Source organism: Marmota monax, unplaced genomic scaffold (genome assembly GCF_021218885.2).
Source record: "Marmota monax isolate L192 unplaced genomic scaffold, Marmota_monax_Labrador192_F-V1.1 WCK01_AAM20220418_F8-fsc00080, whole genome shotgun sequence".
NCBI lineage: Eukaryota > Metazoa > Chordata > Mammalia > Rodentia > Sciuridae > Marmota > Marmota monax.
In genome coordinates this window covers 7,610,143-7,622,280 of record NW_026694750.1, presented here as the reverse complement: position 1 = coordinate 7,622,280, position 12,138 = coordinate 7,610,143, and the positions used below count along the sequence as shown (strand labels likewise).

The window sequence follows — 12,138 nt, the reverse complement described above, 5'->3', positions numbered from 1 at the left end:
GTGGGACCACTTCACAGGGTCGCAGGCGAGCACCTGAAGCCAGTGTGTCTGCAAAGTGTTCCACAGAGGGTCCCTGAAAGGGGCTGTGGCCCCCCTGTGGGGTTCCAGGCCTGGCCTGTGCCCTGCTCCAGGATGAGTGTCCCTCTCTCCCTTCCCGTTCCCCTCCCAGGCTGAGGTGGCCTTCACGGAGGGAGGGCAGTGTGGCTGGCTGTTGTTGGTGCAGGTGCTCTGAGGGGTTCCTACTGCTCTGGGCACTCCCCAGCCATAGCCCCCACTCCAGGGAGGCAGTTTCCACGGCAGATTGCCCCTGGGGAGGGCCTGGCTGTCATGTCTGGCCCATCTGGTCCCCGAGAGCCCACGGAGGCAGAGTCCTGGGCTGGCCACTAATGGGGCAGGGGATCTCAGCTACAGGTGGTCCCAAGGCCCCGGGTCAGGGAGACTCAGCCTGGGTTTGCAGGCCCCCAGGGGAGGGGACCTGGCCAAGGAGGGGAGGATACAGTAGGGATAGCTGGGCCCATTCTGAGCCTCCATCCTCTGGGCAGGGGACAGGTGCTGCATGGTCCTTTTAGTCACAGTGTGCTGCCGAGGACAGAGCACCATGGGGACATGGGGACACTCCCAGCTCCTGCTTCTTCCCCTGGAGTACCAGGGCTGGCCCCCACCCAGGGAGTGTCTCCTCCTGAGCAGGAGTAGGGTGCCAGGGTCCCATGGATGTGCCTGCATTCACCGTGGTTGGCTGGGAGGGGCTGAGGAGGGGCTGAGTAACTGGACGCATCTGTTGGGATTCGGCTTCCAGCACGGCCCACGCGGGCGCTCCACAGGCTGCACGGACTTCCTGTGTGGGGAACATGTGGGGCAGGGCGGGGGCTGCAGCCCCATTCCTGGGTGGGATGTTTTCTCTGGCTCGTGGAGAGTCACCACCTGGGCACAGGGACCCCCTACCAGCCAGGTGAAGGCCCTAGGGCAGGGCCTTATGTGGGGTGGACAGCCTCAGGGGACAGGAGTAGCTGGCCCCGGGAGCCCTCCAACTCCACCCAGGAGGAGACAGGCAGGTCCTGGGATGTGAGGGTGGAGTCCCCCCTCAGGGGAGCAGGCCACTCATTCCTGGGGGCGGGTCCTGTTTAGGCCTGCTTAGGCCTCTTAGCCCGTGGACCTCCAAGGGTCTCAGGGCATTGTGACTCCATGAGATGCCAGGAGCCTTTAGGGAGACGGACTGGGAGGGCCAGCTCTGTCTCCAGAACGCCCCCCACAGGCTACCTGTGAGTGCTGTGGGGCTGTGGAGGGCCCAGGGCTCTCCAGGAAGCTGCTCCCTGGCCTCCAGGTGGCCTGGGCTGCTCTGGCAGGGTGGAGTGCCCCAGAGGCGAGGACTCACCCAAGGTGCTCAGCCCTCCTGTGTTTTCTTCTCCTTGGGCTCTGCCTGGCCCCACTCGGGCTGCCCGTCCCTGGTAGCAGCTGCCTCCCTCCTGCCTGACCTGGGCTCCAGGCAGCAAGGAGAAATGTAGGGTTGGCTCTGCCCACAGCCTGGAGGACTCTCCCTGGGAGTTTCGGGCCCCCCACCAAGGGCTCCATCTGGTGACCTTCCAGGTTTAAAAGAGCCCCAGCCCAAGGCTACTCCCTCTCCAGTTCCTCCTGGAGTGTCCTGGGCAGTGGCGTGGGGGCCATACCCGTCCCCCATGCTGGCCGTGCACCTGTCTTCAGGGAGCCGTGGCCAAGTGTGTGTGCATCTGCTCAGCCAGGCCTGCTGGAGGGCGGGCGAGGAGATGAGAACCGAGGCTCGGGAAAGCCAGTTGTTGGTGTCAGGGACAGGGCCCCAGGGACATGGGGCTGAGGGGCGCCTGCGGGAGCAGGGAGCTGTGAAATGGGCTATTAATAGAGTCCTCTTCCTGGAGGACTGTCGAGTGTGATCAATGCCACCACTGTGAGCTGATCTGCCACCTGCCACCAGCTGGGGCTGTGCGGGGCAGGGAGAGGCACATTCTCTGGAGGGACCCTCACTGAGGCTGGACTTGGCTCTGGGGCTGAAAGGAGGCCTGGGCTCGGCTGGGCAGTCAGAGGAAGGCCTGATGTTGGGGCCTCCCTGGGCTGAAGGCACTTCCCCCTGTGACCAGACTGCCTGGAGGGGACTGGATTGGGGCAGGAGCCCAGGGCCACCTACACAAGAAGGGCCTTCTCTGTGGGGATGTGCTGGACAGTGGATACCCGGCCTCAGAGAATGTCCTGTCCATTTCTGCCACTGCAGGCTGTGTGGACCACCCCAGGACTGAGAGCTCCTGATGTTCAGCACCTTTGCATGCAGCTGGACACCTGTGGACCTCTGTCTGTCAGACGGTCTCCATCCCTAACTCCCTATTGGGTGGTGAGACTATAAGAAGACCCTGCTAGTGCTCTCCCTGGGCCAAGTGGGGCTGGATCCTGGAGCTAATGCCCGGAGCTGAGGATGGCCAGGTTGCTGCCATCCCCACGCCTAACGCAACAGCCAGAGCTGGCTGCACAAGCCCCAGGGACCTTTGGGAGCAGGTGGAAGGTGGGGCTCAGGCCGGGGTGAGCCAGGTGTGTGGTGAATGGAGCGTGGATGGCCACAGGGGACCCTCTTCCACTCCCTGGGTTGCTCGCTGTCCCTGCCTGGCTCTGGGGTCTGAGAGCTCTGGTGGGACAGGGCAGGGTGGCCAGAAGCTGCCCAAGTGGGCACAGCAAGACCTGGCCAGCCTGCCCCGCGGCTCTGTCCTAGCTGTGGAGCTGCACGCCACAGGGTTGGGTCCTCCCCTCCCCTCCCCTCCCTCCCCAAGAGAACCCTCCGCACCCTGCTGAAAGCCAGCGGCCTGCCCTGCAGGAAGGGGGCTGCTGGGGGAACAAAGCACCTGTCCCTGATGTCTCTTCCCAAGCTTGTCTGGGGCTGACCCCATCAAATGGCCCTGGGCTGGCCATGGCCATCGTCTCCCGGTCCTCGCCAGGACCCCTGGGGAACCAGCAAGCTGCCCCGGGGTCCCTCTGGGGAGGGCTGGAGGAGTCGACTCACACTCCCTGATAAGTAAAAATAGTTGGGGAGGAGGCGCCCAGACGTGCGGGGGGGACGTGCTGCTGCTCTCAGACGTTTAAATTATCTCGGCCATATGTGTGTGGGCCCGTCCCTCCCTCCCTCCCTCCTGAGCGGCGCTGGGCAGGGGCCGGGCTCATCCCGGTGGGCGCCCTGCAGGGCTGGGCTGGGGCTGCTTTTCCTCCTACCTCCTCTCCTCCCCAGGCACCACCTGGGCACCTCCTGTGTGCCGAGCTGGGTTCGCAGATCGAGAGGCGGCACTGGGAGGGCCAGGGGAGCCTCGGCTCCTGTCCCACACTGCTGACCCCTCTACTTAGGCAGACATGGGAAGGGACCCTCTGAAGGGCCTTCAGGAAGGCAAAGAGGACAATGAAGAGGCCTTGCGGGGGGACAGCCGGGCCTTGGTGGGCCAGGGCTGCTGTGGAAGTCCTGGGAGAGAGCACCAGGAGGGGAGACGGTGCCCCTGTGCCCAGCCTGACTGCTCACTATGAGTGCGTGTGCATCGCGTGCCGTTCCTTGTAGTTCCTGCTCCTGGCTCGTGCAAGGGGCACCGTGGCACCTGAGGGTGGCCCGGGACCACAAAGCCTGTGGTTGCAATCTGTGGACTTTGTGGGCTCTCCAGCCTTCCCCGGGGAGAGGCGGAGGTGCTGGGCTGTCCCTGGCCTTGTGGCCGCTGCCACGGGGCCTGCTGTGAAGACAGTGCCCATCTCTACCACAAGGCCACTCCAGCCGCCCTGCGTCCAGCAGTGTGGCCTTGTCCTCCTTCATGCAGGTGCTGTGTGTCCTGCGCGGGTTCTGGGAAGGAGGGCACCGCGGCTGTGGGGACACTTTCTGATAAGGGGAAACTGAAGCCCAGAGGTGGAGGCGCCCGGGGCACCTGTCGCCTGGCCGCTCTCCCGGCCAGGCTGTTGGGGCCAGCAGGGGCAGAGCTGAGCGGAGGAGGGTCACAGTGCCCTCTTGGAATCAGACTGGGGCCTGAGGCTCATGGAACTCTCCCTGTCCCCTCTTCCAGCTTCAGATGGTCCTGTCTGTCTGTCCATCTGTCCTGGGCATCTGGGCACAGGTTCTCTAGGAGAGGGCTAGAGCTGGCCGAGCCTGGAGGGCTGGGAGCCCACTGGCTCCTGCCCCTCCTGGAGTAAGCTACGTGGCCTTGGCCCTCCCCTGTCCATCCCTGGCCCCTACCCCACTTCCCACAGGGCAGCTGGGTGCTGGGTGAAGGAGAGGGACCAGGAACAGGTCCTCAGTCCTTACCTGAGGAGCTCCCTGGACAGATCTGCGTTGAGGGGTTTTGGGAGCCATGTGAGCTGTGGCAGGGGATGGGGTACCACTGGTGTGTGCAGGGTGCAGCCTGAGGAGGGACCTGGGAGAGTCTGAGTGGGACCCTGGCCTTCCTGACCAGGGCTGCTGGCCCTCAGGTGGCCTGGACTGGGAACTGGGTTCAGATCTGGCCTCCATGTGAGTGTGGCCAAGTGTGGGTGCTTCCTTAGCCCCTGAGCCTGCAGGGGTGGCACAGGACAGCTGGGCCAGTCTTCATCAAGTGTCCTGGATCAGGCTTGAGCCTGGGCCACCTATGTGTGGACTACAGTTGGGGTCAGGGCCTTGTGGAAAAACACAGGGCCAAGGGTAGTGCTCTCAGTCCCACTGGAGATACGCAGGGCAGTTGGTGCCCCATGCCGGGCACGCAGGTGAGTTAGGGTGTGCTGCGGAGGGGCCTTGGGCCCACCGAGTCCCTCTGTGACTTTGTTATGGGGCTGGCCTCCAAGAATCTTCTGGGTAGCTCTCAGGCTGCAATTGGGGTGGGGGCTTCTTTGGTCCCTGGCCTGGGCCCTGAGTGTAACTGGTGCTGCTGGGTGGCTCTGTGTGGCTGTGGAAGGGTCCTGGCTGGCTTGGAGGGGGCAGGGTACTCCCCCAACTGTACTGGCTCTTTGGGAGCAGCCTCCCCACTCTGTGTCAGGAGTCGGGTAGGTGACCCTCCTGGTTTGGGTGGTCAGGCCTGCCTGCATCTCAGTGGGCCTGAATCCAGAGGGACCAGGGGCCTGGCAAGTGGCCTCTGACTGTGCTGGTCTTGGCTCAGCTACACTGTGTGGTGACAGAGCTGCCCAGGGCTGGGACTCCCCTGTGACGTCCCCAGCTTGGGACACTGGCTCACTAGCAGCTGCAGTTCCTTCCAGAGTCAGAGGTGGGTGAGGGTCACCTGGTCCCCAGGGCAGCGAAGGGAGCCTTGGGCAGAGCCATTCATCAGGCGGATTAGCTGGGCCTTCCCTCCTGGTCAGAGGAGGATTACAGCCTGGGGCTGCTGAGGAGGTGGCAGGAGTCTGGGGTGCCGGGGCTTCTTCCCTGCTCCCTGTAATAGAAACAGTCCCGGCAACAGTGTGGGGCTGGGGCCAGGCCCACTCACTCTGGGACCCCTCCCAGAGCCCCTGTCCAGGCGCCCACGTCCCTCCCTGGTCACAGTGGGAGGCCAGTGGGTGACTTGAGGAAGGAGGGCAGGGGAAGGAGTGCTGCCGCCTGGGATGGGCCCAGGCCAGGGGAGAGCAGGTGTGTCGGGGTGGGGGAGCCCCAGGCCAGGGGAGAGCAGGTGTGTCGGGGTGGGGGAGCCCCAGGCCAGGGGAGAGCAGGTGTGTCGGGGTGGGGGAGCCCCAGGCCAGGGGAGAGCAGGTGTGTCGGGGTGGGGGAGCCCCAGGCCAGGGGAGAGCAGGTGTGTCGGGGTGGGGGAGCCCCAGGCCAGGGGAGAGCAGGTGTGTCGGGGTGGGGGAGCCCCAGGCCAGGGGAGAGCAGGTGTGTTGGGGCGGGGAGCCCCAGGGCAGAGGGGAGCAGGTGTGTCGGGGTGGGGGAGCCCCAGGGCAGAGGGGAGCAGGTGTGTCAGGGTGGGGGAGCCCCAGGCCAGGGGAGAGCAGGTGTGTCGGGGTGGGGGAGCCCCAGGCCAGGGGAGAGCAGGTGTGTCGGGGTGGGGGAGCCCCAGGGCAGAGGGGAGCAGGTGTGTCGGGGTGGGGGAGCCCCAGGGTTAGGGTTAGGGTTAGGGTTAGGGTTAGGGTTAGGGGTTAGGGTTAGGGTTAGGGTTAGGGTTAGGGGTTAGGGTTAGGGTTAGGGTTAGGGTTAGGGTTAGGGTTTAGGGTTAGGGTTAGGGTTAGGGTTAGGGTTAGGGGTTAGGGGTTAGGGTTAGGGTTAGAGACGGTCGGAGCAGGTCAGCAGGGAACCGTGGTGGCCTCCCCGCATGCCCAGGGCCGAGGAGTGTGGTGGCCCTGGAACACCATGGGTAAGGGCCACGCCCTCTTGCCCAGCCTTGGTGTCCAGAGGCCCTGGCACCCCCAGAGCTTGGCCTGCTTCCTCTGCCTGGCTCTAGTCCTGCTGCTCCCCGGGGTTCCAGGCTCCCCCTCCCCAGGTGGCCATGCTGTCGGGGGCTCCTGCCGCTTGTCTTTCTGGGGACTCTGGGGCTCGTGCCCCTTCCTGTCCCAGTGGCTGAAGGTGCCCTAAGCCAATGCAAGGCAGAAAGAGCAGAGCTGCTGCTGACCTCCAGCCAGCAGATGAGGTAGGGCCTCTGGCCAGGGCTCCTAATTGGAGTCTGGGTTTGGCTTTGAGTTGATTATATCGGATCTCTGTGGCCAGCTTCCTGCTGCCCAGGGACAGGCAGGCCAGGGCCACTCGGGCTGGCTGGGACAGGAGGCCCAGAGGTCCTCATCACAGTGAGTGCTGTGGTCATACAACAGCTGCCCCCGGCAGGGCTGGTCTGTGCTGTCGTGTGGGGCCTGGCCGGGGGAGCTGGCCAGGGAGATGCCCAGAGATCCCGGAGGTGTGGAGTCCTCCATTTCCCTCCTCTGCCCCAGGGCAGCCCGAGCACTGTTTGCTCCTAGGACATGTGGCTGCCCTGGGGCTGTCTGGGCAGGTTGTGGCTCCGCTGGGACCTTTGGCCACTTGGCTGGTGGATAGGTGGGCCCTCGTGGAGCCTGACCCCTTCCCAGGTCAGGAGGCAGGCCTGGTCTCAGGGGCACAATGAAGTGGTGACTGGAAACAGCTGCCCCATGGCTCAGCCCCGTGGGCGAGGGGAAAGGCCAGGCTGGACGGCCAGCAGGGGCCTAGGGCTGGGGAGGACCTGGGGAGCCACAGACAGAGCTCAAGGGCCCTGCGCTCACCCCCCTGTGCTGGGAGCTGGAGCACAGAGGTGTCCTGTGTGACCTGGGAGAATGGCCGGGCAAGTGGCCTGCAGAAGCTGGTCACTGGGCCATGGGCTGTGCCACTTCTGCCCCCGCTGTGGGCCTGCTCCCTCCTGGCTTTGGGACCCACTTGGAGGTCCCCGTAAGCGTGAGGCTTGGGGTGGAGCAGAGAGGAACAGACACAAGCCTTGGGCACCCAAGGTAGGCAGGACCTGGTAATGGCCCCAGGGGTGGACCCATGAGAACCACCTCAGGCCTTGGGGTGGTGTCTCTGGGCCCTGGGAGGGGCCCATCTGTCCTGCTGTCCTCCCTTAGTCCTCAGCTGAGACTTGAGGCCTGGGGCCCAGGACAGCCTGCTGCCTTCCCCATGCCCCCTTGCAGCCGGGCGTTCCCTTGGCCTAAATCCTCTGGACGCTGGGTTGGATCCAAGCAGGATTAGCCGGGATTGGTCTGAGGTCGGGGCACCGAGGCTGGCAGCTCCCCAGCCCCCAGGATGCAGCTTCTCTGGTCTCCCCGGGCCCTGGAGGATGGGCGGGCTGGCCGGGGCCTTCTGGGGCTGCAGGTGGCCGTCGGGCCAATGCAGCGGGGCCTGGGGACAGCCTGGGAGAGACTTGGGGGCTCTGAGGGGGAGGAGGAAGAGGCGGGTCAAGATTGACAGCACAGAGGAGCCCTCGTGCCCAGCACTGCCTCTGCTCGATCTGCTGCCCGGGCCTCTCGGGCCTCCGCGAGCCAGCCCCCACCACTGCCATCACTTGGGGATGTGCTGGACCGTGGGAGCCGTGGCCCACCTGGCAGAGGTGCTTCTCTGGGTGGGAGGGAGTGTGGTAGTGTTATCGTGGGGCAGGTTGACCCACTAGGTAAGAAGGGCCAGGGAGCGGTTTCCCTGCTGAGGACTGGCCAAGCTCCACAGGGCCATGGGGCTGTCCAGGTGCCTTGGGACAGTAGGGGCTGCTCTTGGAGGTGCAAGGGGCCTGGGGTCTCCCATCCCACCCTGCATCAACCAGGTCTCTCTCTGGGGATGAACAGGGTCCCGCAGTGTCGGCTGTTTCACTCTGGGTACCCCAGCCTCCTGGAGGCTGAACCCGGGGTGGGGGGGGGAAGCCAGCAGGGCCAGTGCTGGGGCCTGGAGGAATGTGCTGGGGAGCGCTCGGGTGCTCCAAGCTGCCTTCCAGGGTGTCTGGGGCACCTTCTGCTCAGGCAGGGTGGGCTGCTGTGCTGAGCTGGCCAGGAGGGCCCCTAGGCAGGTGAGACTGAACGAGGAGGCGCGCTGTGCTCAGGGAAGGCCTGGCATCGCGTCCTGTGGCCCCCGGAGGCTGCGGTCAAGGCTCTCTGCCTCTCCAGCCTGCTCTGCTGGCAGAGAGGGCCTCATCCAGCTTCAACCCTCCAAAACCCTGTGGTGGCCTCAAGGACCTGTGTGTCCCCTGTCCCTGCTGCACCAAGCAGTCATACCTGTGTCTTCCTGGGCCTTGCTCCCTGTGAGTGCGGAGCCTGCGGCTCCTTTTTGCTTGTGGTCGGCACTAGCTCCCTCCTCAGAGTCCTCAGGTGGAGCTGCCCAGGTCCCCTGCACCACCCACCAGGGGTCCCTCCCTATGTGCGTCTCACGGGGTTGGACACTGTTGAGCATCAGCAGCGTAGCTCTTAGGGCTTGGGCTTTCTGTAAGCAGGTATGCAGGGCTTGGGGGCAGATACTGACCTGTCCCTGGGCCAGGGCCAGCTGACCCTGGCCTGGACTCCTTAAAGCCTATGGCCCCCTCTCCTGTGGACAGAAAAGGGGGATGACTAGTCCCTCGGACCTCAGATCTGTGCCCTCATGCAGGGCCTCCTTCTGTGGCCTTGGGGAGTAGACAGTGGAGTGTCCTTGCTGCCCCCTGGGGAGGAGGAGGTTCCTGGGGATGCCACAGGAAGAGGGTGCTGGCTCTCAGGTGTGGCCTCTGGGCATGGGTAGCACCTGCTGGGTCTGCCCTATGCCTGGCTTAGGGGTCTCTTCTGCTCAGTGGCTCCCGAGAGCCAGGCTGGCCACTGGGCCCTGTGTCTAGCTGTGGGCTTTCCGTGCTCGTTCAGTCTGAGTGGTGGCCCTTCAGGGTCCAGACTGACTGTAGCATCGTCCAGGTGTTTCTGGGATGGGCCACGGCCCAGCAGAAAAGGGCAGGTCCTCCCTGGGGTCTCGCCTGGCCCCAGCCCTGGGTGGGTGGACAGGGGGTAGGTAGGGCCCGGGCTGCCACAGCTCTCACGGCCCTGAGGTCTGTTTCTGCTGTGTCCAGTGGAGCGGTGCATGAGCAGCATGCAGGAGGGGACCCAGATGGTGAAGCTCCGAGGCGGCTCCAAGGGCCTGGTCCGCTTCTACTACCTCGACGAGCATCGCTCCTGCCTCCGCTGGCGGCCCTCACGCAAGAACGAGAAGGCCAAGAGTGAGTGGGCAGCTTGGGGAGCGGGAGGGACAGTCCCAGACTCAGGAGCCCTTCCAGAGCAGCTGCTGGACAGTTGGGCGCTGAGCCTCTGCGACTAGGGTGTCTCTCGACTCAGGTGGCTTTGGAGTTCCACGGTAGCCTCTGGACTGCAGGGCGGGAGGGGCTGGGGCTGCTCATGGGCAGGGTCCTGGGGTGAGGAGGGCTGGGGGCAAGCAGCCCAGAGGGGGAGAAGAGCAGCCTGAAGACAGGAAACAAGACCTGAGCCAGGCGCCCGGGGTGGGGCTTGGGCACCAAGCCCTGGCCCAGGCAGCCTGGGTGGGAGCACGAGGGGAGATGCTGGCCAGCTTTGTGCAGGGGCAGATGGGAGAATCCGGACACTGAGGGCGAGGTAGGAGGCCAGGGTGGGAGGGACACTTGAGCCTTACAGACCAGGGGTAGGTCTGTCCAGTGCCTGCTCTGGCTTTGCTGAAGGGCAGTATCCAGGTGTGCCAGGGAAGAGCCTCCGTCTCGTGGTCGCCAAGCACACCACCACAGAGCCCCAGGAGGGAACATGGTGAGGATGTCCTGGATTGATGGCTCCTCCAGACCCCTGGGTCCTGGGAGGTGGAGCCTCCCTAAGGCTGCTCAGACAGGAGAAGCCCCAGCGGTCAGGGATGTCCACTCTGTGCTGGGCACTGTTCCTGGCACTGGGCTTCCTGTGGGAACTGAGGCGTGGAGCTGGTGTGGTCATGGTGAGGTGGGCCTTTGCTCACGGTACCGACCACTGAGAAACCCAGGAGGAGCGGGGGAGCAGGCAGACGCAGGTCAGGGAGGCTGCGGGGAGCAGCGGGGGCAGAAACCAGCAGCCTGGGCTGGGGCCCCGCCAGCCTCCCCTACCCCGGAGACCCAGCTGGTGCTTGGAGCCCCCCTGGCCATGAAAGCCTCCCAGTGGGGCAGGAGCAGCGTGGGCCAGCTGTCCTCTGAACCCGTATCCCGCCACATGCCAGGGTTAGAGAAAGGCCAGCGGGCAGCGGGTGGCAGGGGCAGCAGCTGTGCTGAGCCCGGGGTGCCTGGTGCCCAGGGGGGCTGCCTGTGGCCTGCACATCTGGGAGGGTCCTGCCGACACCTGACAGGACCTGAGCCACGTGGCTTCCCTCTGCACCACTCCACACCTGCCAGGACTTGTCACAGAGGCAGCTGAGGGACTGAAAAGGAGCTCACCTGAGCTGGACGGGTGGACGGGCTCCTGGGAGTCCCGAGTCGGCCAGGCGCCTCTCAGGAGGGAGGAGGGGCTGCGGGGTCAGAGCCGAGCCGCAGGGGGTCCTCATACTCCTGAAAAGGCTGGGGGCCCCCCCCCCGCAGGCGCGGAGGTCAGAGCCCCATGGTGTTCAGCCCGGGCAGGCAAGAGATGCCTGGCCCCTGGGAGGCCCTGACCAGCCCTCCCCACCACCCGCAGTCCCCATCGACTCCATCCAGGAGGTGAGCGAGGGGCGGCAGTCCGAGATCTTCCAGCGCTACCCCGACGGCAGCTTCGACCCCAACTGCTGCTTCAGCATCTACCATGGCAGCCACCGGGAGTCGCTGGACCTGGTCTCGCCCAGTGGGGAGGAGGCACGCACCTGGGTGACCGGCCTGCGCTACCTCATGGCTGGCATTAGTGACGAGGACAGCTTGGCCCGCCGCCAGCGCACCAGGGACCAATATCCTTGGACACTGGAGTAGGGACAGAACCCAGGAGCAGACCCCTCGACTGTCCACCTGGGTGGGGCTCCTGCCCCTCGCGGGGTCGTTTGAGGAAGGAGGATGGGAGGGGCGCATGGGCTGGGGTCCTCCCTTCCGGCTGCCTCGGCTGCAGGGTGGGGCGGCGTGTCCAGGCCTGGGACCCTCATTGGCCCCTAACTCGGTGCCCAAGTGGCTGAAGCAGACGTTCGACGAGGCGGACAAGAACCGGGACGGCAGCCTGAGCATGGGCGAGGTGCTGCAGCTGCTGCACAAGCTCAACGTGAACCTGCCCCGGCAGCGCGTGAAGCAGATGTTCAGGGTGAGCCCAGGGCAGGCCCTGCCATCACCACAGGGGCTGCCAGGGTCCCGGGCGCACCAGGGGAGCTGCGCACGGGTTCTTCAGCAGAGGAAGGGGAAGGCACTCCCCCAGCTGGGCCTCTGCCAGCTCCGGGGAAGGGGCTGGGCACAGAACACAGGCCCGGCCCCACATCTGGGCACTCGGGGCAGGCATGCGGGGTCCCAGCCCCCACGATCCCTGGGTCTCAGAATGCCTTGGCCGGGGCAGGGCCCCTACTGGCCTAGAGGCTCCGGTGAGCTGACGCATGCTGCCTTGGACAACCGCCTGGTGCTAGACGTTATGAAAATGCACCCCACAGGGAAGCGGAGGCCTTTGCTGCCTGTAATTAGTTCTTTCTGGAACCTCTGTGAGCTGAGGAACTCTGCTGTCAGCAGGTCCTGTTTGGGGCAGGAATGGACTGAGCCAGCACCAGGCCCTGGGCCTCCTCGCCTTACTGCAGCCTGGAGAGGGGCTCATGAGCTTCAGCACCACGCCTCCCCCCAACAC

The 12,138-nt window shown here is 65.3% G+C and overlaps 1 protein-coding gene across 3 annotated transcripts in view; it reads left to right on the top strand.

Moving 5' to 3' along the window:
• Positions 1 to 12,138, top strand: part of Plch2 (phospholipase C eta 2) — a 67,029-nt gene that overhangs the window by 32,726 nt on the left and 22,165 nt on the right. For all 3 annotated transcript variants that reach the window (XM_058572767.1, XM_058572766.1, XM_058572765.1), the window contains exons 3-5: positions 9,447 to 9,593; positions 11,029 to 11,272; positions 11,484 to 11,613. In XM_058572767.1, the coding sequence (XP_058428750.1) occupies positions 9,447 to 9,593; positions 11,029 to 11,272; positions 11,484 to 11,613 (521 nt within the window). The remainder of the gene's footprint in view (positions 1 to 9,446; positions 9,594 to 11,028; positions 11,273 to 11,483; positions 11,614 to 12,138) is intronic.